Source organism: Apteryx mantelli, chromosome 2, assembly GCF_036417845.1.
Source record: "Apteryx mantelli isolate bAptMan1 chromosome 2, bAptMan1.hap1, whole genome shotgun sequence".
NCBI lineage: Eukaryota > Metazoa > Chordata > Aves > Apterygiformes > Apterygidae > Apteryx > Apteryx mantelli.
In genome coordinates this window covers 167,229,695-167,255,348 of record NC_089979.1, presented here as the reverse complement: position 1 = coordinate 167,255,348, position 25,654 = coordinate 167,229,695, and the positions used below count along the sequence as shown (strand labels likewise).

The 25,654-nt window shown below is 44.9% G+C and overlaps 2 protein-coding genes across 2 annotated transcripts in view; both read left to right on the top strand.

Annotated features, from left to right (window-relative positions):
• The first annotated feature begins 894 nt into the window (after window positions 1-894).
• HIGD1A (HIG1 hypoxia inducible domain family member 1A) lies at window positions 895-7,088 on the top strand. The gene is made up of 4 exons (XM_013940143.2): window positions 895-965; window positions 3,044-3,154; window positions 4,846-4,980; window positions 6,085-7,088. The coding sequence occupies exons 2-4, from the start codon at window positions 3,052-3,054 to the stop codon at window positions 6,132-6,134; spliced, it is 288 nt and encodes a 95-aa protein (XP_013795597.1). The 5' UTR covers window positions 895-965; window positions 3,044-3,051; the 3' UTR covers window positions 6,135-7,088.
• A 954-nt stretch (window positions 7,089-8,042) lies between these two features.
• Window positions 8,043-25,654, top strand: part of CCDC13 (coiled-coil domain containing 13) — a 33,798-nt gene continuing 16,186 nt past the window's right edge. Inside the window, exons 1-7 of the mRNA XM_013940138.2 lie at window positions 8,043-8,595; window positions 13,540-13,688; window positions 16,206-16,348; window positions 19,649-19,738; window positions 20,763-20,879; window positions 22,117-22,221; window positions 24,012-24,176. Coding sequence (XP_013795592.2) covers window positions 8,378-8,595; window positions 13,540-13,688; window positions 16,206-16,348; window positions 19,649-19,738; window positions 20,763-20,879; window positions 22,117-22,221; window positions 24,012-24,176 — 987 coding nt within the window. The 5' untranslated portion in view covers window positions 8,043-8,377. The remainder of the gene's footprint in view (window positions 8,596-13,539; window positions 13,689-16,205; window positions 16,349-19,648; window positions 19,739-20,762; window positions 20,880-22,116; window positions 22,222-24,011; window positions 24,177-25,654) is intronic.

The following is a 25,654-nucleotide window of genomic DNA, read 5'->3' as shown; positions in this document are numbered from 1 at the left end:
GTTCTGTGATTCTGTGAATCTGTGAAAAGACTGGATACTGCTCATCCCAGACTACGCGAGATTTGTTTTCTCAGAGAGAACAAGCATGGAAAAAAAAGTCCCAGCGACAGCCCCCATGAACACAAATGAAATGGGGTTTCAGCCGGGTTTCTCTCACGGTCAGAAAAAAGGCAGAATTTCCCACATTAAGGCCGAAGCCCCCAGAGGGGTGGTGGGAAGACACTCCCGGTCAGCGAGCGCGATGGACCTGCAGCAGGAAGAAGCAGCCGCAACACGCGTTAGACCCGGGTGCGGATGCGGTGCTGAGGTTGCACCCTGCTCACCCAAAGCCGGAGGAAGGGTCCGGCGTGGGTCCGAGCTGGGAGCCCCACGGTGTCTCCCAGCAGCCCCCCCCCCAAGCTCTAGGGTGCCCTCAGCCCCATGGCAGCCCCCAGCCCCACAGGATCCCCCCCCCAGCAGCCCCCAATCTCACAGCACCCCCCCCCCCAAGGTCCCTGGCAGTCCCCAGCCCCACGACACCCCTCAGCGCCCCCCAGCGGCAGCGCAGCCCCGCCCCGCCCCCCCCATGACTCAGCACCCGCCGCAATGCGGCGAGCCCCCCCGCGGTGACGTCACTCCCCTCCTCCCGCCTCCTCGGGTCAGGACTCCGCGGGAGGCCGGACGTGCCCCGCCTCTCCCCCCCCCCTTCCCGGAAGGCTGTGAAATGGAGCCGGCGGAACTTCCCGCGCCTGACGTCATCGGCCGCGCTCTCCATTGGCCGGTGGCGGGACGGGCTCCCCCGCGGCATGCTGGGAGGCGTAGTTTTCAGGCGGGCCGGCCGGCTCAGTCGCGGGCGGGGGGGTCAAAGGCGAAGGAGGCGGGGCGAGCCCTCGGCCAATAAGAGCGAGGGGCGGGGCCAGGCGCGGCAGAAGCCGGCCGGTGTCGAGGTTTAGTGCGTGTGGCGGTGCGGCGCGGCCGTCTGCGTGGTGAGCGGGGCCGGGGTCACGTGGGGGGACCGCTGGGGTCGGGGGAGGTCACGTGGGGGGGACCGCTGGGGTCGGGGGAGGTCACGTGGGGCACATATGGGGCAGGGACCCCCGTGGTTGGGGGCCCCCGGGGCAGGTTTGGGGGGGGCAGGTGCCCCGCGCGGTTTGGGGACCCCCGGGGCAGGTTTAGGGGGGGCAGGTGCCCCACGGGGTTTGGGGGCCCCCGGGGGCAGGTTTAGGGGGGGGCAGGTGCCTCACGCGGTTTGGGGACCGTCGGGGCAGGTTTGGGGGGGGCAGGTGCCCCACGCGGTTTGGGGGCCCCCGGGGCAGGTTTGGGGGGGGCAGGTGCCCCACGCGGTTTGGGGGCCCCCGGGGCAGGTTTAGGGGGGGCAGGTGCCCCGCGCGGTTTGGGGACCCCCGGGGCAGGTTTAGGGGGGGCAGGTGCCCCGCGCGGTTTGGGGGCCCCCGGGGGCAGGTTTAGGGGGAGCAGGTGCCCCACGTGGTTTGGGGACCCCCGGGGCAGGTTTAGGGGGGGCAGGTGCCCCGCGTGGTTTGGGGCCTCCCCACTGCCTAGGAAGTGCCGCAGGTGTCAGGCAAGGTCAGGGCTAGCGGGGACACGTGCGTCGCCCTGCTTCCCTCACCCCCAAAACCCGCCCGACCTCTGTGTGAGCTGAAGGTCACGGGCTCCTCTTAAACTGGGTGGATGGACTGACTTTTTGCTCTCCTTTTCTTGCTTCAACCTTACCTCTGGCTGCCTCCATCTCTCCCGAGTGACAGGAGTGCTGCCGTGTTTCCTTCTCCTAATGCATCAGCCTAAGTTATAGCTTATATTTGCAAATTTGGGAAGCTGCAGTAGGCCCGGAGAGGCAGCATCCTTTTGCCTGTGGTGGGAGTGGTCACCTGTGTAGTCACTAACTTTAAAAATCAGGCGGTCTGTTGAATGGGTGCACACGAAGTGCTGCTTCAACAAGGAATAGGCCACACTTGCAATGTATTTTTTTGTGTGTGTTTACCAACCAATGCTTAAATTAAATTCCAGTTAGCAACTTATTTGAAGAATGTGGCGTACTTATTTGCAAGGCCAAGATGTATTTTAGCACTGAGCGCGCCAATGGCAGAACCGAAACGAGAGCAGAAATCTTTCTAGCGGAAAGCGTCATGAGGTTGCTGATCTAATTGCGCTAACATCACTAGTCACTAATTGAAGAACGATGCTTATGCTAGAGACTGAAGGAGGAACAGGGGTTGGTGTAATCTGTGACAGGGCCCGCGCTAAAAACGGGTGGGTTTCTTGATGAGTTTTGGGTGATGTTTTCGCTGCTTAGGTGACTGCTCTGGGAGCAGAGTGCTCGTCCTCGCGACGCCGAGTGCGTCCCCGTGCAAATTTGTCTATCGCGGCCTTAAAGACTTGCTCCCGTTCCTCCGTAACTGCCGTGTTGCGCGCTCCGTTATCCAGCAGGCGTTCGAAATGATGTTGAAGCACTGAACAAAGCGGGATAAGCTGTAGTAGTGGCTGAATAGCTGCCAAATGCAGAGCTGACCTTCCGCAGCGGCTTTTGCTTTCCATCCAAAGTGCTTCACTTGCCGTCCTTGGCATGGAGTGAAAGGGGAGAAATGAACTTTCCTGAGGTCAGAGCAGCTATTAAGGAGTAGCCTGTAAAAAGCAAAAGGCTGCAATGGAGGTTGGAAGTGCTGAAAGGAAACACAGCCAGTGACTTTAGGCTTTCAGTGGCCTGTAGCCACCTGTGAGTTTGTGTGGGAGCACTGGGATTTGTAACAGTGCAAAAAGGGATGGCAGAAACTTGTTACTTCGCTGCTTTTTTTTTTGCTGTCATTAGCTGTTCTAATATGCAACAATCTTGCTTCCCATGATTGAATTTGAGTTAAATGGTCTGTATGTAGCTCATTATGCTGAAGTCAAGCCTTGCTAGCTCTTGCGTTTGTACTTGACTACATGGAGCCTCGTTACCTGTGGAATAGGGAAAGAGATTCTCTTTTTAAAAAAAAAAAAAACAAAAAACAAAAAACTCTTAACTTGGTATTTCTGAAATCTGAAGAAAGACTCTTTCTCTTTGCAGCTACCATCATGTCATCCGGTCAGGAACCTGTGTTTTCTGAGTATGAGACTGAAACCAGCCAGACCTCAAAGCTGTTAAAAAAATTTAAAGAGACACCATTTGTACCCATTGGTAAGTTTAAATATGAAGAAACATGGTTACGTAGATTTTTTTATTTTTTTTTCCTTCTCATGAGCAATCTATATAGTAAACACAGTCATGTACTGTAAACAGGAAATTACTTTGAAATGACTTCCTCATCCAGGCTTGTTCTCTGGTGACAGCAATACAGTGTCTACCTGAAATGGTATTCTACCAAAAACAGTGTAATTAATAAGTGTCCTGTTATCTTAAAGGGAAAATGCAGAACCTACAGTTAAAAAAAAAAAAGAATCCTAAAAAATTTAGGTCAGTGACGGATCCTGTATGTGGTAAGGAGTGTATCTTGCCTGTCTGTTTTAGAGCGTGGCTACTGGGAACTGTGATCACTAGGAAGTGTCTTTCAGGCTAACAAAATACAAAACAAAAGCGTCTGAAATACAGTCCGCCTGAAGAAGACTTGACCTTTCTCTGCTGCCATCCTTTAGTCTAAAATGCATTTTCTTATTAGGTTTTGGGGCAGCCCAACTTGAGGAGGTGGATAAAGTTCGTAACTTCTCTGCTGAGAGCCTGAAAAAGCCCAATAATCCGGCCTCCAAGGGGAGGTCAGCTGTACATGCCCTGAGAAATTCTCTCTGATCAGGAACTGCCTCTTATCCGTGCAGCCCGCGGGAGATAGGTTTTGCTTTATAGCCACCTTAAATGGAGAGCAGACAGGTCCCTCGGGTGAAGTATTCTAAGCTTTTGCCAATAGATATATGTCACCAGTTTCTGTGGCCACGGGACTTTGCTCCCTAGCTCTCTAGAGCATACTATGGACTCCTTGTGTGAGTTCAGTGAGTTCAGGTTCTTCCAAATAGATTAGCAAAATTTACTTTAAACCTATGTCAGAGCTAGTTTACAGGCCCCCGAAGTCTACTTTTTTTAAGAGGTTTTACAGCTTCTCAAGTGGAACTGGTAATAATCCCATTCAGGGAGCCAAGTTGTCTTGGCGCTCGGCAGTAAAATACACACAACTCTTAAAACTTGGCAGCCTTCTTTGAACTACATAAATAATCGTCCTAAATATGGAATAAAGTGGCTGGAATTGGGAAATTTTGTGCACTGCTGTTCTGTATTCTGCGAGAGCATTGACATACATAGGCTGGAGTTTGCACAGTCTGGGCTGTGTTGGGTCTGTTTGGTCTGTAGAAATGAAAGGTATCCCCCTGTGAAAGAGATTTTACTGAACCTCTCTCCTGGCAGCACAGGGCAGATAACGTATGACTTGTCCTGTTCCAGTGAAAGCAAGTCAAACATGACAACACCCAAAATAGCGTCTTCGGCAAACGGGTGGGTACGTCAAGGTGCTGAATGTCAGAGCTGAAGCTCAGAGAAGTGAAGAACTTTAAGATGCGAGCTTTCTTCCAAGAAAGAGGGTGCAAATTGTGCTTTCTGAAAAATATCAAACTCTGATACCTTGAGGATGTCCCATGACTTATTGTCTTTTCATTCTGACATGGTTCCTTAGTGGAGATTTGTCACTGTTCTCCACACTGACTTGTGCATTAAATGAAATAGCGCCAGAGTGAAAACAGTAGAAAGGCCAGGGATTTGTCCTCTACACAAACACAGTGATTAGGCAAAAATGTGCTTATTCCCAGGATTTCTTGTTTAAGTAGATTACTCTTCATAACTTGGTGGCTTTGTCCTTTACTCCTAAGGCTGCTTTCTTTGCTTTACAGGAATGGCTGGCTTTGCCATGGTGGTGGGCTACGGGCTATACAGACTGAAGCACAGGGGTGACATGAAAATGTCACTTCACCTGATTCACATGCGAGTGGCCGCCCAGGGCTTCGTAGTGGGAGCAATAACGTGTGGTACGTACAAAATGGGAGGCTGCTCTTCAGCGCTGGTAAACTGAGTCATGGAGACCCTCTGAAGTCCCTGTTCTGGCAGATAACACCAGTGTGCATGAAATACCCTTGGGGTGGAAGCTATTATATTTAAACATGTTTATGCCTGATGCTGTTTATGAACACTTACTTGGTTTTTGGCTGATTATTTGCTTAGCCTTTCTAGAGTAACATGGTGTTTAAGAATATACGTTCCAATATTAAACTACACTCTGAGAGTACAAGTTTTGACTGCTTTTAGGCATGGAGAGTATGTGAGGTTCTTCATCTCCTCAAACATTTGAAAGAATCTAAGTATAAAATATAATTTTACTTGGAGTAGGAAAGGTGGGTGAATTGGAGGAGGAAGGTCACAGGTATTAGCAGCAGAAAAAAATGAAGAGCTAGTGGGACCAATACACAAATCTTGCAGTGATTCAGTGTTTCAAAGATAATACTCTTCAGCAAGCTCGTAAATGGTTTGTGCTGAAAGTGAAAGAAATGCTTTGAAAAAGGAGGGCATTTAAATGCAGACTGCTGTCATGCAAGAATAATGTTAAAGTGTTGAAATTAGAGGCGAGAAGAAAAGAAGACTATCTGCTGTTAATATTTTTCCATTGCAAATGGAAAAATTGCTGTTCCTGAGTTTATTGCTTTGGAAAGCAGCTTGCGTAGACAGTGATATTTTCAGGACTGGAATTGTGGTCTTGAATGTATTCAGTGCATCCTAGGTCTCATCTGAGTATTTCTGCAGCGTATGTGTGTAAACTGCATATCTTATGAAACACTGTTTGCCTATATGTATTCCCAGAAGGTACAACAGAAAAGCTTCTCTTTGGCAGCAAAGCAAACTGGAATTTGCTGGTGATCTGCATACCGCTAGAATAGGAAAAAATTTCTCTGTAGATAAAGTATTTTTGTAGTGTTCTTCCTGGCTATTAAAAATACAGACAAGAGAAGAGGAAGGGAATTGTGAATTTCTGTTGCCCAAAATCTCATTTCTTACTGTTTAGCTGTGTTGAGTTTTTGTAGCTCAGCATTTTATATTAAAAAAAGATTTCTAATTTTGCTTGTTTTTCTGTCTTTTAGGTGTGCTGTATTCTATGTTGCGGGAATACGTGGTAAAACCCAAGGAGTAGTGGGAAGATGATTGAAAACTATGTCCTGGTGGCGGCCTGTGTACTGCAGCTATAAACCTCATATCGAGGGGTTCTTGGGGGGGAAAAAAATACATGGTATTAGAGAATTGCCCTATATCTATCTTCTATATGGTACCCTGTCTTGAGGCTGTCAGTCTCAATGATTGCACATGGGGGTAGTGGGTATCAGGGTCTGGTTCTTTTTGATTGATGCTACCCTATCCCAGTTCTTATGGGATATAATAGAGTATGATCCTTTTATCTTCCCCTTGAGTGTTAACTCATAAAATTGGTGACTTCTTTTGCTGCCATTGCCCAAAATGACAAAGTCTGAACTATTTTCTCTTAAGCTTCAGTCAGTACATAGAGAGGCCGTGTCTATAAGACATGTCGTGGATGTTTTACTATCTGTCATTTTCTATCCTGTATATTTGTCAGTCTCCAGCCTTGTAATTTAGAAGCTTCCGGTAGCACTAAATGACTTATAAAATATCAAAAGATCTATAAACATCTATTTTTTTTTATTTAAGGCGTGAGAGAAGTATTTGGTATGTTGCAGCTATTTAAATGTTGTATTTATTCATTGTTAATGACTCAAGGCACAGACTCCCTATTTTTACTAGATTATAGATCTTGAGATTCTTGGATTGCTAAATCTTGTAACTATTTTCAGTGTTCTTTTGGGTAACATTTAAAGGTAACATCTGAAATGTACGTTGTGAAAACTAAATCTTGATTTGGTGTTCTAATGCTTTTAAAGGATGGGCACTAGCTCTTGATTTTGCAGTATCATTCTCCACAGAAACTTTAAAACGCTTAAATCTGATAAGTCCCCATCCTCCTTGGTGAGATGTAAAACACTTCTTTGTAAATTGCCGGTGTTAATTTACGTGGGAACCCCTTGTATTTCAAACGGCAGTCACAAGAATAAACGCGATAAGGCGAATTTGTAAAAAAAAAAAAAAAAAAGTCTTTTCTCTGACTTGCTTGTGTTCCACAGTGGCGGTATGGCGTTTCTGTGTAATAAATGCAGCGAGGTAGGTACGCGCTTGTGGCACCTCTGTCAGTGATGTGCTGCAGGGAGCAGCGGGAGATGCGCCGCAAATAAAGTGCGAGCACTGGCGATAACCAGTGTTTGGCTACCGATCTGCCTTTTTTGGGGGTGGCTCCCTGCGCGCAGCCTCTGGTAGAGGGATGTGGTGAGCCGGGATAACTGACTGAAACCCAGGCGCGAGGGTGAAATGGAGGGAAAGGCCCCCGCGAGGGGAGGCGACCGTTAAGTTGCGCTCCATCCTCACAGGGGCCGCGGAGCCGTGGGGGGGGGGGGGGGGGAAGGGCGTGAGGCGAGATAACGCCGTCATCCCACAATGCGGCCTTTTCCTGTCACTGCCTTCCTCTTTCCCCCATTGAGCAGGGGAGGAAATCAGCCCGGGCTTCTGGTGACTGCCCGCCTCTCCCCGCCTCGGCGGGGAGAAAACCGGCGGGGGCGCCCGAAGGGAGGCGCCTGAGGGGAGGCGTCATGGCGGCGGCGCTGAGGCGAAGGGCGCGAGCTCCGCCCTCCCCCCCCCCCGGCGGCGGCGGCGGCGTCGTCGTCGGCGTCACGCGCTGCCCTTGCCCTGCCCTTGGCGCCAGGGGCGGGGCGCGGCGGGGGCGGGGCCGCCGTTGCTATGGGAACCGCGTGGGGCGCGGGCGCCGCGGGGGCAGCCGTTGAGGTAGGGCCCGCGGGGTGGGGGAGGGGGGGGCACCGTGTGGGGCTGCGGGGGAGGCGGCAGCTTAAAAAATTTGGGGAAAAAAGATGCTAAACCGCCCCGCTGGTTTTGGTCTAGCGGCCAAAAGGAGCGCTAGAGTAAAGGGAGGTGGTTCTTTAGCTATTTGTCCCACGTTAAGCTAAAAGTAGGGGGGGTTGCACCTTTCTTTGGGGCTTCAGTCGGTGTCTTTTAGTCGGTATCATGTTGTTTCCACGCTTGCTCCTCTCTAAAGATCTTTGCTTTAATCGGATCTGTTTTTAAAAAAAAAAAAAGTTTTAAAACAACGTTGCTGCCGGAATGCCGAGAGCCCAAAGACCGTGCTCGAAGGCCGTTGATGGACAGAGGCGTTTAAAGCGGGACAGCGGGGCTGCAGGAGCCCGAGCGGAGGAGGTCCATGAGGAAAAGCTACCGAGCCGCTGTTGGAAGGGGACGTTTGGAAAGTGATGCTGATCTCTGCTGCTTTCTCTTTTCTTCTCCTCACGCTTTTAGTAAACGATGGAGTCGGACGCGAAAGTGAATGAGCATTTTAAACGCCAGTTTAAGGCCCTGCAGGAGCACCAGCAAAGGAGGCTGCAAAACCTGATGGAGAGGAAGAAGGGAAAGCAAAGCAGCCAGAAGGGTGGTGATGGCAACGCAGAGGAGACTTTTGGAAGCCAGAATGACCTAAATCTGTTTGAAACCGGACAGCCTGAAAATGACGATGTCAGCAAAAGGTAAAGGTGTAGCGACACTCTTCCTTCAGGAAGTCAAAGAAACACGTTTTGCATCTGATCTTAGGAAATCCACATTAAGCTGATGAGCACTTGGTGTCTATTGTCGTATACTGGGCTTTCACTGTTATAAGAAAAATCTCACCGTCTTTAATATATTTATCCTCAGAGCATTGCCATGTGCTCTTTGCCATCAGTGTTTCCCTAGGGGGGAACTTAGGGAGTCTAAGGGAGATGTGCTAGGGGCGGCTAGGTACCATGTGAACAAGTCCTGTTGCTCAGGATCGCTAACGCCTGCTGAGCTGTTGGTGAGTCCCTGCCTAGCTTTGTAAACGATTTCCCGACATGGATAAGTTTCCATTAACAGGTCTGTTGAAAGCATCACACAGCTAACGGGTGCGAGCTGAAGCCCTGCAGCCCGGGAAGTGTTCCCCTGCCTGTCTTTGCAACGTGACCTGATTTAGTAGGTCAAAAGACAGCCGGCTATATAGGAGGGCCTGATAGATAGGGTTGCCTGGCGGTTAAGATATTTAACAGGGTTATACAAGGTAAGGTTTTAAATTTCTCTGGCGACAGAGGTTTGGATCTCCTCTCTCCCATTGCAGGGAATATCCTAACTATGAGGACACTGGGTATTCTGGAGTGGATATCTCTTAATCTCACATTTGGAGCAACTTCCTGGAGCAGAGGTTTGAACCTGCACCTCAGATCATTCATCTGCCTCCTTGGATATAGTCAGTCTCTCTCTCTGACCCAATTAATAAGTCTATATACAAACTAGAACAGGTCTGAAGCTGAAGACATCCCAAGGGTGTCTGCAATTACAGCAGTGTTGGGAAGGGTTTGCTCCTTTTCAGCAGTGAAGCCGGCTTAAGAAATTCCTGCTGCTGCTTCCAGTTTTACCCCTGTGCAATGGTGCTGATACAGATGTGGCAGAGCTGTGCTGGAAACTGGATGCACTTTCTGAGGCGAAGGTATTTTTAGCTCAAGTCATTTCAGTGATCCAGTTTACAGCTTTAGCCCCATGGACTGTTTTATCAGCACCACGATGGGGCGGTGAACTGTGATACAGGAGCAGGAAGGAGAGGCTGGCATCTCTGCCAAAACCAGCAGGAAGGAATAGGTTAAAAAAAAAACCCATGAGGTGGAAAACCAGAGCGGGGAAGGGCACCTTTACCAAGGTGCCTTGTCACTATAGGCCCTAAACGCTGATCTTCCCTCCGTGTTACTAGAGGCAACTCCCTGCTCAGCTTGTTTCTGAAGATTGCTTCCTTAAATGACTAATAGTCCCCATGCGCTGGGAGGAAAAGCTGAGCACAGGAGCTGCAGTGGAGCTTCTGCAGTGAGGCAGGGAACCCAGGAGTTAATCACTGCAACGTTCAGGTACCGTTGGGAATCAGGTGCTCATCCTGCAAAGGAAGTCTGCGTGGAAACGGAGCGCTGAGTTTCTAGAGAGAAACTAACGCTTTTACCCTTGCGCCGTACTTTCTCTTCACGCACAGGTCCCCCACCACGGCCGATTTGCCAATGCGTGTCTCTGCTCGGACCTCCACCAGCTGTCCTGTTCCCTTCAAAATTCTTTCTGATAGTACATACAGATTACTATGGAGATCTGAGTTTGTTTTTTGTTTTTAAATGGAGAGGGAGGCTGATCCCCGTATGAGATATACGGATTTGTCTGGTGGCAGAGAGGGCCTTCAGCGCTCCCGTAGCACCTGCTGGTGCAGAGCACGCGCTGTGAGGTGCAGCATGCAGGAGAGTCCCAGCAGTTGTGGGAGTGCTTCTCCCCCTGTTTGCAGTTTGGTAGTTTAGGTCTAAGTAATTCAAGAGCTATTACTGACCTTAATTTTCAGTGGGGTTTACTATAAAAAAAAGTTCCCATTTGACATGGCAGGAGTAAAAGATTGCTGATTCATCTGGATCATCCTTTGCCTGTGGCATCCTTTGCCTACTTGAAATACCTGTATTCGGCAAAAGAGTGGTATGAGTGTCTCAAATCCAGGCAGGCTCAACTGCTCCTGGAAGGGATTCGCTGTTATGTACTGATACTATTTTACAGTATTCCCATGACAACAAGTTAGAAACTTGTTCCAGAACAACAGGACTCCATATGGTTTGCAGTGGCAGTGATTTCAGCATGTCAGATTTGTTTATAAAAGCACTTTGAAAGCATTCTCCTCTCAGAAGTCTCCCTTCTTCTGAGCTTTGGGAGTTCGTTTTTCCTTCCTTCCGTCCTGTTCCCAAATTTTGTTTAGGCAAGCGGCTAGCTGACCTTTCTGTCCTTCTGTTTTGTTTTTTCTGTAAGTTTATCCTCCCTGGTTGTTTGGTGCACCTCAAGATTAAATGATTCTCCCCATCATGTGGACAATCTGTGGCAGAGCAGGGAAAAGTACTTGCCTGAATTTCAGTCATAGGCCTTGCTCACAGGCTTTCCCTGGCTTTATTTCCTTGAACAAGAGTGAAAAAGGTTGGCTTTCCACAACCTGTTGCTTTTGGCCGGCTTTCCATAGCTGGGCCACTTGGGTGGAACCAGCTATCTCCTTTATGCTTTTGTAATAGGTAAAGTAACATGATATGATGCGATGGAGAGGAGACTCCAGCTGTATGCAGTTAGGATTTCCATCCATCCTAATAAAAGTAATGTTCATCAAGTTTTGGAAGCCAACTCTGAAGAAGACATCACTGATCAGATGTGTTAAAAACTTAGAACTTTTTTTTTTGTTGTTAATTCCATAACTATTGAAAATGTTTTTATGCACGTGATTATGCACCTAATTAAATCTGCACAGTTTTGTTGCCCACTTCTATGAGTGGTACATGGGGGAGTAACTTAATTTTGTCTTTTCTCTGCCCAGATTGCTGCTTTCTTTGGTGTAAACAGCTGCCTTTGATCTCCCTTTGATTTGCGGCTTTGAAACAGAAATGCGTTGCTTAATTATGGATTGTGAAGTGTCTTGAAAATTGAGTGTGCTAGCTGTTTTTTCTAGCAGTGCTTTAAGGGGTCATTTATTCTGACGTGCACATACAGTGTGTGCATTTAAAAGCTAAAGTCCAGTTTGAGCAAAAAACTTGCTTTCCGAATAGAAAAGATTTAGGTGGCTATTGAGACAGCTAACTTAGCTGGCTGTGGATGTGTTTATACCCACAAGTATATACTGTAACAGCCCTGCACTGCAGCCAAATCGCTGTGATTATCCAACCTATCTACTTCCTCCTTCTGTTGTAGGCCGGAGCAATCCAGTCTGTAGGCAAAGGGGGTGGGATGCTATTCTGGATTAAGTCACCGAAACATAGCTATCCAAGCTCCCACTGTAAATAATGAAAATCCAGGGCGCAATTCAGTTGCTTGACACAGGTGGCCAGTGACATCTGAGATGCCGTAGGGTATCAGGAGTATCTACATCGAAATGACAGGAGACCCTCACCCTTCGGGAGCAGCTGGAAGCTGGGCGGGCGGCTGAAATGGGTCTAGACCCCTATGTGTGGGTAACTGAGCCGAGTCCCTCGTCAGAGCACTTAGTGGTGTTTAGAGAGCGTTTCAGGTCACCCTGCAGGAGCGGCTGGTCTGTAGGCTGCACCAGTTGTTTTGACTAGATCCCCTTTGCCTCTTGTGTGTGTTTTGGCATGCTGCTCACAGCGAGACACCCATGTCTTGATATGGAGGGGGACCCCACCCAAAAACGCAGATAGGAGGAGACTGGCTCAAACTCGAGCTCTGCTCCTGCAGGCAGAATGGGTATCAGTGGCTTGAGCCCGCAGTCTCTACCACAAACATGTTTACCAAAGACAATATCAGCACGGCTTTTCTTAACTCTCTTGACGCCCTCACTGGGGAATGGAGACAGGTTCATTTCCGCTCTGAAATGCGGCTGTCTGGAAGAGTCTGGCTAAACTGTATGTCCAAAGTTAGATCACGTCAGTAATTCTTGGGCTTGATTCATTTGCCCACACGTTGGGTTGCTAGTGCTCTCTGAGAGGCCCTTGACGCTCGACCTGGGCCCCAGAAGTTTTCCCAAGGATCCTGCGTCGTGGCTGATGGCCTCATGTAGACAGCTCAGATATCCTGGGCCGTCTCGAACAGCAATCTGTGCGTCAGCAACTGAACTGCCCCCCTCAGGCCTTAACTTCTAGATTTTATGTTTGAAGGAGTTGTCATGTAAAGAGAGCAAAGAGATTAAAGTTACTCATTGTCTGGATGTCTTAGAGAGATGAAACCCATAAATGTTACTAAATGTACTGAAGAATAGGAGAAGCGAGGCTATTTCCTCCCTTTCAGAGGACTTTCTGATATTCATTGTTTCTAAATGAATTCCAAAAAGCAACATTAACAATACAAATTGATGTCAGTCCATCCTGGTGGGGATCCAAGAAAATCAGACGAGGACACAGGAAATTGGTCTTTTGTGAATTGCCATGAAACATTCATTTTTAAAGAAAGAACATCAGTAGTAGCTTTTGTAGTTTATACTCTATAGTGAGGATTTCATTCAAAGAGTTTAAGGCTGAACTTAAAAAAGGAATGGGAGCTTCTATTGGCTTTGGTAAGTATAGAAAGTAAAGTTTGAATGTCACAGATGCTGAAGGGGAGCCTGCCTGGTTTCCTCTGTAGAACCAGATCAGGAAGAGTGACTGAGATGAGACTATTCAGTAACCTCAGGAGCCCTAAAAAGATACCTGTTCTATGATGTTTCACCCCAAACAACACAAGGAAGTGCAGAATTTTTGAAGAAGAAAGAAGCTAACTGAATTGATCAGATACCAGATCATCAGCTTGTGATCTGAGCTGAAGTTCAAGATGTTCGCTTAATTCAGTAAACTTGTTCCTGGTGTTGCTCCACTTGGGCTCTGTGTACATCCAGCATAGAGTCATTTCATTATTTTATTTCTACAAGCATCGACTTGAAGAACATTACAGTGATATTTGCCATTATGTCTTATTTTTTCCAGGTTGCTTGAGGCTGAGAATGAGCAGCTCCAGGATCAGCTTCGAGAAGTCCGAGATGAGAACAGCAGACTGTACAAACTGGTGAGAGAGAAAGATTTTGAAATAAAACAACTCCAGAAAAAAATACAGGAGGACAAACTGGCTCTGTCAGGTAAACACAATAACTATATTCACATTACATGAGTTCTAGTGTTTGCTTGATGCTGATGACAATAGAGCTAGGATAACGGACTCATAGTGAACTAAATAAAGCTTCTGCAGTGAAATATTCATGTGACATCTCTTTACCTGCTTTATACTAAAAAATAATATTTCTGTCATATTGTGGTTGTCTCCATTTCCACTCCCTGAATAAGCTTCTGATAGGAGGAAGCAAATTCAGCTCTCTTAGCTGAGAAAGAATTGTCCTCTCAGATTTATTAGTGAGCTCTTACTAATTTGCTATAGTACTGAAATCACTTGGGTCTGAACTTTGAAAATACTTAGACACCTAAGTAGTTGTTTAGTCAACACTTAGACTTGCTACCTAAACTTGCAAGAGCCTAAGCTGACACTGTTTGGCATTTGCAGAGTTTTCTGAAGATTGATGTTTCCTTTTTGCAGGGGTCTTGTTGCTTTGTTTGCAGTGGAAGGTTCCTCACAGTGATTTGATTTGACGTGATAGCACTTAAATGTGGACAGCACGTACGCTTAAAGATCTGTCTCTTACGCTCTCTTTCAGTTTTATGAGCCGCAAAATGCGGATACTACTACCCATCTTAGAAAGAGAGTTATTGGGAGGACCAAAAGGTGTCTGAGATTGTCAGATAGGAGATGACCTAAGGCACGAAATATTATTGCTGATAATTATAGATCCCCCTAAAAGAAATACAGTGCTTCTTTGGGGTACACAGGGATCTGTGTTCCTCACAGATCTTTTGTGAACTTGGCTATAACTGGCACAAAAAAGAAGATGACTTGTGGAAATCACATTTTAGAAAACTCTCTATTAATGCTGATGGGCAGTGTTACAGCCTTCTCTGCTATGCAGTGTTAAATTCCTTATTCAGGCCCCTTTTGTTGAAATGCCTGAATAGAGCACATGCAGGATGCTGGCTGAAAACAAAGTCCGTGTTCAGCTTTTAAAGTGACTTGCGTGTCCTCTGAAAACTGAGCTGTGTAGTCTGGACCTCTTCCGCTGGGTGCCACTGTTGTTCAGGATAGCAGTGATGACTGGGCTAGCAGAGAAGGGGAAATAACACCAATAAGCAAAGCTAAATAAGGCATACGTTACACCTTCATTCTATATAATTACCTATAGTTTGCATTTAGGAGAGATGATAGGCCATTTTTGGGTCAGGACCAGGAGCCAGAAGTGCTCTGACTTGGGTGCTGGCCTGTGGCCGTTTGCTCCATGCCTCTGTCTTCCCTATCTGCACTGTGGCAAAACCTCGCCCACTTTTCAGGGAAATTAGAAGCTTTAATTAAATGAGCGCAAGACTGTCGCGTGGAAGCACCAGCCTGTTTTTGTTTAGTACTTACTGTGATCCTTAGTAGCCATTAAGTAAGGAAAAATTAGCTTCTAGATGAGGAGGAAAGCGCATATCAAATAAAGGGGTAAGAATAGCAGAGACACTTTTAAAAAATAATGAATTCATTATTTTCTTTACAAGGTTTTTAAGTAGTGACATGTGGTCCTATTCTGTTCTCAGCTATACTCTGCATAGCCCCTTTAATGTCTCTAGGGTTTTGTGGGACTCAGTATTCGCTTAGGAATGATGTGTCGTCCTTGCATCTCACTCCAGTTCTGGAATACAGTCCTCACAGATGTCAGTGGAAAAGTCATTACTTGGGAGTACTGAAGGAGAATGAAAGGGTTAAAGAGAATGGCAACAGCCCAGTTCAATCTTCATATACACTTCCAAGAATCTGTTATTGCAGGCTGATATTCATTGTGAGCTGGAGGTTTCCTTGGACATTATATGCAGTTATTTTGATTGTACGCTTATGTAAGAACTTTTCTTCAACTATGTGATGTTACAAAAACCAGGTGGCACACAAGTCAGTCCTGGGGATTACTTTATCTGTGACACTAATCAGGCCCTCTCTGATGAGGAGTTGAATAAAGAGTCTGGTTAAAAGAGCACAATAATGCCATAAGACTCCACGTGTAATTGTAAGGAACGTATAAATAGGCATAATGAAATTTCCTGGACTTTATCCACGACCTAACTGAAATAATATGTCTGACCTTTTAGGATGGAGATCTAGAAAAGTTTCTGTTTCAGCAGCTCCTCCAGCAGTAAGCAACCTGCGCAAAATAGCATCGTCTTTTTCACTGATGTGCCGCGAAAACCTGTTCGTAACAGTCCTTCAAAGTGATAGGCAGAAAACACCTCTGCTCTTTCTGCGTAGTGATGTTGCTACTATCACTGTCACGGCCTTCTGACATGCTAAAGTGTGAAATGTGGCTTTGCTAGCCACAGTGCTGACTCAGTGCACCAAGCAATCCAGCTGGAATCACTGATGCCTCTTTCCCCTTAGCTGTTCATGTAAGTGCTTGGCACAGCTCTGGGACTAATGAATTAGACTATAGAAGTATGCTGTGCGCTGGGCAGAGGACAAAAGCATCATCTGTTCTGAATCCTGCCTGTAAGATATATCCTTTCCTTTTATGTATACTTTTCAGGGACATCTGGTTTAGCTGGGGATATTGCAGCTACTAAAATAGTTGAATTGGCCAAAAAGAATCGGGAGATAACTGCTGAGACCGAGAGTGAAAAAGCCAAAGTGAAGCAACTGAATAACAAAGTCAAAGAGCTGGAGAGAGAAGTGAGACATTTTTCTTGTTCTCTTTTATCATGCTAGAATGTAGAAATCCAGCCTTTAGGGTAGAGAAGCTTGAGAAACTGTGGGTTTGATTTTTGTCGCAGATCTGAATTTGCTTCTGCATCCATGCTTGCTCTGAGGTCTTGTCTTTTCCGTCCATGCTAGGAGAGGAGGTGTGTGCCCTTAGCTATTCCACCTTTGCTGAAAGGAGGAACTAGGGAAAGATATCAGTAAGTTACAATGAGCCAAAGGTTTATGAAATGCCGGTTAAGAAAGTTCACTTGTATCTGAAGCACAGAGGCTTTTCAGTATGGCAATGATATTTTTCTGAATTTTTTTGTGGGGAGGGGCAAATTTCATACCATTTTGTCTTACATCCCCACCATATTAATCCCCATCATGAATTCGTACCCTCTTCTTCTAAGTTTTATTCATCCGCATGATGAAATCTGTTTTCTGGCATGAGTACTTATGGAACTAAAATAGTAACAAACTATGTCACTTAAGATGGCAAAATTTCATGCAGGCAGACTTATTTTCATGCTTTAGTACAGCTTTTTTATATGTGCTAACCGTTTGCAGGACCGATTTTATTCAGGTGACTGCTGAAATGAAAACTAGCTGCCCTGATGTCAATGTTTAATTTGGTCATTGGCTACAGCTGCTCTTCCTTGCACAATACTGGTGAATTTTTGCGTCATTTTAATGTATTTTTCTGCACTTTGCCCACTTAGAAGAGCTCATTTCTATGTATCAATAGCATTTATGATGCTGACAAATGCATTTTGACTCAGTCTTTTACAGTCACTTATTTTCATGAATCATGCATCTATCTGAATTGTACCCCAGTTACCTGAAAGATAAGGAAATGGTAGACACAATGTTTGAGAACTCCTGCATAAATCCAGAGTGTTCTTGTCAAAGGAGCCTTGTCGAACAGTTGACAGAGTGACTAAGAAATGTCGTGTGTAGCTGAGGATCTGCTGAAGTCGCACTAGTAAGGGAGCCAGCTGTGAAAAATTTCAATAAAAATCAGCTTGGTAATAATCCTCAGTTGCAGAAATGTAATGATCAGTATTCAAACAGAAACTTAAAATAATGTCGGATATTGACAGGAAAATAGGGGCCATAGCCATTTCAGGGAAGGAAGTCATACTCAAAGCAAATAGAATTGACAAGTAACAGTTATTGCTGGTCAAAGCAGACATAGAAATATTAGATATGTTTTAGTCTGTTTCCTGGACATTAACACCATCAAAATTGAAAACAAATGAAGTAACCTGAGATAGCCATGAAACACAGTGGGAGCCCCACTGAAATCGTGCCTAGGCCAACGGGCTCTATTTTCTCACAGTTCCGTTTGGGACAGCTCAGGTCCAACCTAAGAGCTGCTGTCCGAGTTTGTGGAATGTGCTTGTTCAGAGGAACGATAGAAAGATGTAAAAAAAAAAAAAAAAAAAAGTAGTATTAAAGCAGTGTTTGACACAGGGAGGCATCTGTATTGATATATCTGTGTTGGGTGATGCAACAGAAGAGCTATCACAGACAGGAACCAGCACAGTTTCACATCTCTTGAGTAACTCTCTTAAGCTTAGTTGGATCACTGTCTAGAGGTACCCATCTTTCTCCGTTGATTGTAGAAAGAACCAAGACAACTGAAGTGCAATTCAGTTGCCCATATAGAGGCAAAAAAGTACCATTAGAGATGTCAGTTCGCCTCCCAAACATCCATAGGGGGCTGTCAGACATGACATAGGACTTGCAGGAGACTTGCAGTCTCCTGGTGCAGCAGCTGAAGGCCCACTGGGATGCTCTAGGACACTGCAAACAGGACTAGAAATCTGTGTGTGGGCAACAAAACTGAGTCTGTAGTCAATACATCCAGCTGACCTAATGTAGCTGTCTATTGTAGAGTGAGTTGAAGATCGGACTTCCCTGGCTGTATTGACTAGACTCCATTGATTATGAACAGTCACCCACATTGAAGATAGGGGACGTGTTAATTTGTGAGGCGAAGCTCATCCTGTATCCCTACTTCTAGATGACTTAAACTGAATGAAATGAATCGTGCTGATGGGATCTTACAAATGCATCACAATATGTTCTTTCACCACGGTGAAACACGTGCTGTGTTATTTTATATAACTGTTAGCTCTTTGCTTGTATTAAAACTGAAAAATATTTAAATCATAGGTATTTTAAGGTCGCCGTGTCCCCACAAACAAAATGGAAGGTGCGGTCATTGAGCAATCACTTAGCAGAGGCTGGCATGCATAAATGAAGTCTGCAAATGGATGTTTGCAGAAAGCATCATTAGAATTTGACCTGGCAGGTGCCACCAGTAGCTGAAATTTCTGACTCTCAGTCCATTGACTATAAGAGCTTATGAACTAGATAAAAGGGGTAACCAAAGCAGCGGTTTACCTGCAAAGCAGGAGTGATAACATTAGAGCTGGCTCTGCATTGCACTCTGATTCCCCGAATGTCTCTTTAAAGAAGAAAACATTCCTTAGAGCCTTCTTTTATTCAGACAAATAATGAAAATTTTCTGCCCTCCTCAAAGAATGAAATCTCAGCCATTTAAAAAATGCTTCCTAAGCTTTCAATCCCCAAATTCACTGTGCTCCAGTCCAGTAAGAAGTCTTTTCATCTCAACATAGTAATGATTCAGTGGGAGTGTGCGTGTGTCTGCCTTCCTATTCTGCAGCAAACAGCAGGAGACATATTCTTCCCAGGTTGAGAAATGCTACTTTAGAGTTATCCCAGCTAAGAAACAAAACCTTAATATCATTTACTAAATCTCGGCTACAGGGCATTAGGTAGTCATTTTTACCTTTAAATTCCATTGGTGAATAGAGTTATGTGCCCTTTTTTAAATATCCTGTGACTTTCTTGTAAAGTGAGTAAGCTGGCATCCAAAATCCAGATCCCATGTCCTAATCTCCCCTGTACTTAATCTGTATTTATAAATATAAATACCTATTCTATGAATCTAGGATGAGAAATTCCCCCAGAAATATCCATACTTGATAACTGATCCCATCTCAGCGAGTCAGAAACTTTTTCACTGAAGTTCTTCCACAGTAAAATAACATAGCCTTCCTTGGGAAAGACCTCAGGAAAAATGGTATGCTTTCTTGCTGATTGCATTTGAAAAATGAGGGAAAATGAAGTCTTTTTTGCTAGTATGGATAAACATTCAGAATCATCAAAATTGCTGTTATGCTTTTTTGCTAATTAATCTTCATTGGAGATGTTCTCTTTACTGTATGCACACTATAATAACCATGCATTTTTTTCCAGCTACAGACAGCCATGGGAAAAATACATTCTCTTGGTGGTGGTGACTCAGGAATCAAACAATCTACTCTGAAGATGATAGAAGGAAACTTGGTATGAATTGTAATTGTAGAGGGGAAAGAAAAAGTGACAGCTGATACTGATTCTTTCCTATTGTGCAATCTTTTTTCCTTATAAAGATGAATTACTGTCATTAGTTTTGTAATCAGATTGTTCTGTTTCTAATACCTCTGTACCCCCCCCCCCAAATTAGGGAATACATTTGCATGAGTCTGAAAAAAAGATTCAGGGATCCTGATGGATCCGTGTTTCCTCTCTCTTGACTGCTGCACCTTTCCATCACTCAAACAGGCTCACAATGTATTGCAGCTTCAAATTTTGGAAAGTCAGGCCTGATCTGCTACTTCTCTTTGAAGCTCTGGAATCCAAAGGAGGGTTTAGTCTGTCTTTCTCAGGCATTTTATATTTACAAGAAAAAGTAATTTTAATTCTTTTTTTCTGAGGTGACAGAATGCTGGGTCTTTTCTCTTTTATTAGCATCACCCAGTTAAAAGATGGTAGACACTGCCCAGCTAGAAACTGTTTAAGGAAGTATAGTGGTAACAGTGACTATGGAAACCTGGCTGATTTAGAAGCTAAGTTCAAGATCAGAAAGTATAGCTCAGGCACATCTAGGTCCTATTCCCAGCTCTGCCGTATGCTGCGTTGGGAATGTAGAACAAGCCACCAAATTCCTCTACGTCTTTAACTCCTGAGTGTTTGCCAAAGTGTTTGGGGCTCCTTTGGAAGTGGAGGGCATCATTCATGTCCACTGCTGTGCAGGCAGCATGAACAGTCCGCCGGGACCCAGAGCACTGCTGTGAAAGTGTTACACTTAGCCCAAAGAGCAAGGGATAACTCTAACCTTCTATGTTTTGAGAGGAGCTGCTTTTTGGTCTGAAACTTCCTTTGTTGAGAGGTCTCTGTATCTCTCTGAATGCGTGTGCACTTTTCCATTCTGTATCCACAGCTCCTGGAGCCCTAGATTTCCTCGCCACTGTATGTTCATGTTTTTCTTAGTCACCTCAGTTTTTCACTGAGGATTCTGTCCTTACCAAATCCATTCTTCTCTTCAAAGGCTGAAAGTCCAGAGGTGAAAGCGTTGCAAGAAAAACTAACCACAGCTAACTTTAAAGTAATGGAGTATCGTAATCAGCTCCAATCCACAAAACAAGAACTGAAGATGACTCAAAAGGTACTGTTCCAAGATGCAATCTGTGGCTGGGATTGTGTGCAAGAGATACACTCTTGTTAAATCCGGGGGGGGCTTCTTTTCCTTTGGGCTTTCAAGAAGTATTCCAGTGGACTGGTACAGAGGAAACAGAAGACATGGGAGTAGTGGCTGCATTGAAAAAATATGCATATGGACACAAACAGATTTCATGCTCTGCAGTCATAACTGGATGACTATTTCCGTTATTTCTACTGCTATGATGAGTACAGATTCTTTAAGGTTCAAAAGTCCCAGTCCAGCAACATAAGCTTGTCATTGACTTGAATCATACATTCAATCCATTCCTCTTTACCAAAACTTTTAATTATGCATTTACTTTAAATGTAGGCTTCAGTCCTATTGAAGTCAATGGGATTTAAGACCATGCTTGAAGTAAAGCACATTTAAACAGTTTGAGTGACGTTCAGAGTAACCTTTTCCTCTTCTTGATGGATTTTAATGCATTATTCTGCATTATGCTTCCTTTAGTTTCATCACTTTGCATGAGCCCTGCAATGCAGATCAGAGTAGAGAATATGGTCCTAAAAATAGAACTCTGCTGACCTTTTTATAAATAATTTAAATGCTCTTCATACTAACTTCAGCTCTCCTTAATGTGCCTGTTTCACAACTGTGCAAGAGACTGGCTCTGTGCCTGATTACAAGGATGTGCATTAGTCACTATCTCTACTCTGTTCCTGTTTAGTTCTGGCTACGTATTCGTGGTACCAAAAAATAATGGTATATATTGAAAACTGTTGGTAATGCTTAGTAAACCTTGATGATGAATTTGAAACCCTCTTTTTACACAAGAAGCGTGGTTTGACACCCAGCTGTACTGCTAGATAATACAATTTGACACTCTCCAGCAAAATACGGATTCATATTTTGTGAAAAGGATAGCTGAAACTTTTTTTATGGTTCCTTTTAAAACAGAGTAATACTCAAACTTCAAAATACTGAAATATTTGCCTACCCACTTCAACAAGTGAAATGATTCATGTTAGCCAACCCCCCCAAGGAGTAATAATGCATAATAATGATCTGAAAGAGCTTACATCACATGGGATACTGGATATTAGCTACAGGTGTTAAAGGCTACTGCGTACAGATACAGTGTTTTGTGTTTGCTCCTAAAGAGAACAGATTTCCTGTCACTGTCCCCAACACACGTGTTTTAGCCTAGCCTTGTTGTTAATGTTAATCCCCCTCCTCATAGCTCTTAGCAAATGAAGTTGGTGAAGACGTGAATATTCAGAGTCTCCTGACCGCTTCTGGCAGCTGGCGTGGACGAGCCCAGCAAATTCTTGTTCTCCAAGGCAAGGTGAGCTAAGTCACTGCATTGTGCTGTGTGAGCTGGGTGCCAGAGTGCTCTCTCTAACTACGTATGTTTACCTCAGTTTGAAGTAAACGTAATTCTTCATTAAGTAATGCCTAGCATCTATACCTGCTTATAAGACGTGGCCCAGTACAGAGTTTGCTGCAAATACATGACCAGTCTTTTCTGTGCTGAGGAAAGCAACTGTTAGAATAAAACACTTTATGATAACTTTTGGAAGAGGTTTTGGTTTTGTGTGTGTGTGTGGTGGGGGAGAGTGCTACATTTTAAATAAGTGTGGTATTTTAAATAAGTGTGGTATGTGTAGGATCTTCAGGAATTTCTGCAGATTGTATTAGTTAGGCTATTCCAAACATGCAAGCTTCAGTATTTAAGATGGGAATCTTTAGCATCTGTGTCAAAGGAAGAGCGTTCAGTGACCTCAGAGAGCTATGGCAGCCCAGCTAAAATCCCAGCATGTTTTGAAGGTGCCTCTCTCCACTGAGGGTAGAAGGAGCCCCTTCAGTGCCTGCTCTCTGACTTAGGCACCTTTAAATGCCTAATCTCAGATGGGAAGAACTGAGTCCTGATGAGATTTTTCAGGTTGTTCCCCCAGGAACTTCAGTAAAATCTTTAACTCTTGAATCTGAAAGGCATAGTCTAGCTGAAATGTCAGGTCAGGACAGGGGGACAATTTGTCTTCATCTTAAATAATACTCCTTTCAAGTACTTTGGTACATAATATTCAAGTAGTTTGGTACATAATATTCCTATTTTTCTGCTGTTGAAGTATATTACAATTAACTGTGGTTTTTTTGCACTCTTATGACTGAAATTGTTAACCTCTGCTTTCCCATGGAAAAATTGTATTTTCCCCTCCATTAGGATCCCTGTTTGGCATTCAGCTGAAGTTTTTAGGTACTCTACTCTACAGTACTGTAGAAATTTTCCTCTGAGCCAGTCTCCATAGGCTTCTTCTGTAGTCAATGGGAATCTGGTCAATACAGTCACTGAATGCAAAGCAAGGTCGATACATGTCATCTTTGAAGACTCCCCAAAACAAGAGAGAAAAAACGCTTTAGCAGTGCCCATTTCCCTCCACTGACTATAAAAGAAGTCTGTAGTGAATAGCTAAGATTTAGGGACTCGGTTCAGTTGCCCGCACATAGGTGTCTAATGCCAGCTGAGATACTGTAGGGTATCCCACTGGCCTCTGGTTATTGCTTCAGAAGGGTATGGATGCCCTGTAGGTCCTGTCTCATGTGTCAGATGTCTCCAATATCCCAGAGCATTTAAAACAGCCCTGGACACTTACGTTCAGGCTAATGCTTTATGTCGTAGATGTCTATGTTGTGGACATCCTGGGTGATGATTCTTCTAAAGATCAAGATGCTTAAACGTACAGGAGAGAATGTGTCTGAGCCCTAGTAGAGGAGATCTAAAGTACAATTCTGTTGCCCACACGTGTGTCTAGTGCCATTTGAGATGCTTTGGGGTATGAGTATATGCAGCTCCAGAAAGGCGCTGGTCTCCCATGTGTTCTGGGTCTCCTGTAGGTCTTGTGTCCTGTCTCCTCCCTGTACAGGTGACTTGGACGCTCTAGGCATCTGTGTGTTTGTTAGCAGCTAACAAATTTAAGTTTGGAAGAACAGACACTGTGTTCGTTAACCATGATAATGTCAAGAAGTAAGTGACAAGATGCTGCACACTGAGCTCCCTTTGGCTGTGTGTACTTTGATGCTGGACCAGTGTATTCCTGGTAAAGGCCCTGGATGAGTCTTCATATTGTCCCCTAGGTTCGAGAGCTGGAGAATCGTCTGAGTCAAAACAAAAGCAGAACATCATCAACTGAAATTGATGACGAATTTCTGGCGCTTACTGATCCAAGGAAGTTGTCAGCCCAAGAGAAGAACTTGTTGAAGATTCGCAGCTTGGAAAAAGAAAAGAAAGAAGTCTTGGAGGTAAATCCTGTGAACTGACAGAGTCCTACATGGAATATTTAGTGTGTAATAACTTGGCTACCTTCAGAGTATGTTTTTTACTCTACCTGGAGGCCATTTTGGAAACCCACATGCTCTGCTGGAGGAAGTCCTTCCATGCTTCACAGCAAAAGACTTCCACATTTCTTTTATATGTTGTACTCCTGCATAGCCAGGCATGTATTTGCAGTACATCAAGTCTTCCCCCTTGCTTCACGACTGATGTCGGATGCATCTAGTTGGCCTGAAATTTGGTCACCTGACAACTGTATCAGATATATGATGTTGGAAGGAGGGAGAGAGGCCCCGAGTTGCACTACTGCTGGCCCTGGCTCTACGTTGAGGTCCCATGTGGAAAGAAACCCTGCTACAGCTGCATCCAAGCTCAGTAGCGTGCCCCCTTACCCCATGACAAGGTGTGCACCTTTCATATACAATCTTAAATACAAGCATCACCCTCACACCTCATATATCTAGCTGCGTGGTTATGGTCTCCTACATTCAAAGAGAATGAAGTTGAGAAGTCTTTTGCAGGCTGTTTTGCATTCATCCCAAACGCCCTCTCTAAGAGGTGTTCTGAAAAGGGGTCTTAATCTCCGTCTATCATGCGCAGTTGTTACAAAATATAAACAGGCGTCCAGTGTTTAGGGCTTGAGAGCGGTTATCGCTGGTGGTACATGTAGTAACCCCAGAGCTGGAAAGGATACATAGGCCTATATCCGCAGAAAACACAGAGCCAACTATATATATTCAGGTTAGCAAAGCACATTTCCCTATGCTCCTTTCCTATATTCACTTCTGTAAAGGCCACCTGGCCCAGAGGTTGATTAGCTGCTGCTTTTCTCATCACAATTTAACCGTGCAACAAAATGAGCAATGGGGTGATACACACCTTTTGCTCTTGGCAGTGAGAACGAAAGAGAAGATTTATAGCCACAAGTGCACAGCACAGGGAAGATTTTCCTTGATAACTGTAAATCTGCATAGCTTCAATTCTCATTTTGTGTTTCAGGCTCCACTCGCAATAACTTTCCCTGTACTTGTCCGTACTAAACTGCTAGCAGACTCCCTGGCCAGTTTAATTTGGGCCAAGACATGGTTCAGGGGACAGCATATGCCAGGGACAGTTTCTAGTAGGCAGTGAGGATATGGCCACCGTGTATCTGGAAATAAAAGAGTTTCCCCATGGAGAAAGTTTATCAGAAGTATATTCGCTTGAATGGTGAGGTGAATGCAAGAGCAGGAACATACTGAATTAGCTTTTTACACAAAATTAGAATTTGCTTCCATCCATGTACTGGATCAACATAATTCACTTGTATTCCTAAAGCAGATAGACCTTTTCTAATACTGGCAAACAGGTGGTGAATACTAGTATGTATAATTTCTACTGAGATAGGGATGAGCTGATATGCCAGTTCCATGGTTTGGATTCTTCCAGGCAATGTGTGATCCCTTGA

Bases quoted from the DNA above. Each gene is read 5' to 3' on its own strand.
- HIGD1A (XM_013940143.2), top strand. From the start codon at position 3,052: ATGTCATCCGGTCAGGAACCTGTGTTTTCTGAGTATGAGACTGAAACC. The intron at 3,155-4,845 runs GTAAGTTTAAAT...TTTGCTTTACAG, and splicing joins GACACCATTTGTACCCATTG to GAATGGCTGGCTTTGCCATG. The intron at 4,981-6,084 runs GTACGTACAAAA...TCTGTCTTTTAG, and splicing joins AGTGGGAGCAATAACGTGTG to GTGTGCTGTATTCTATGTTG.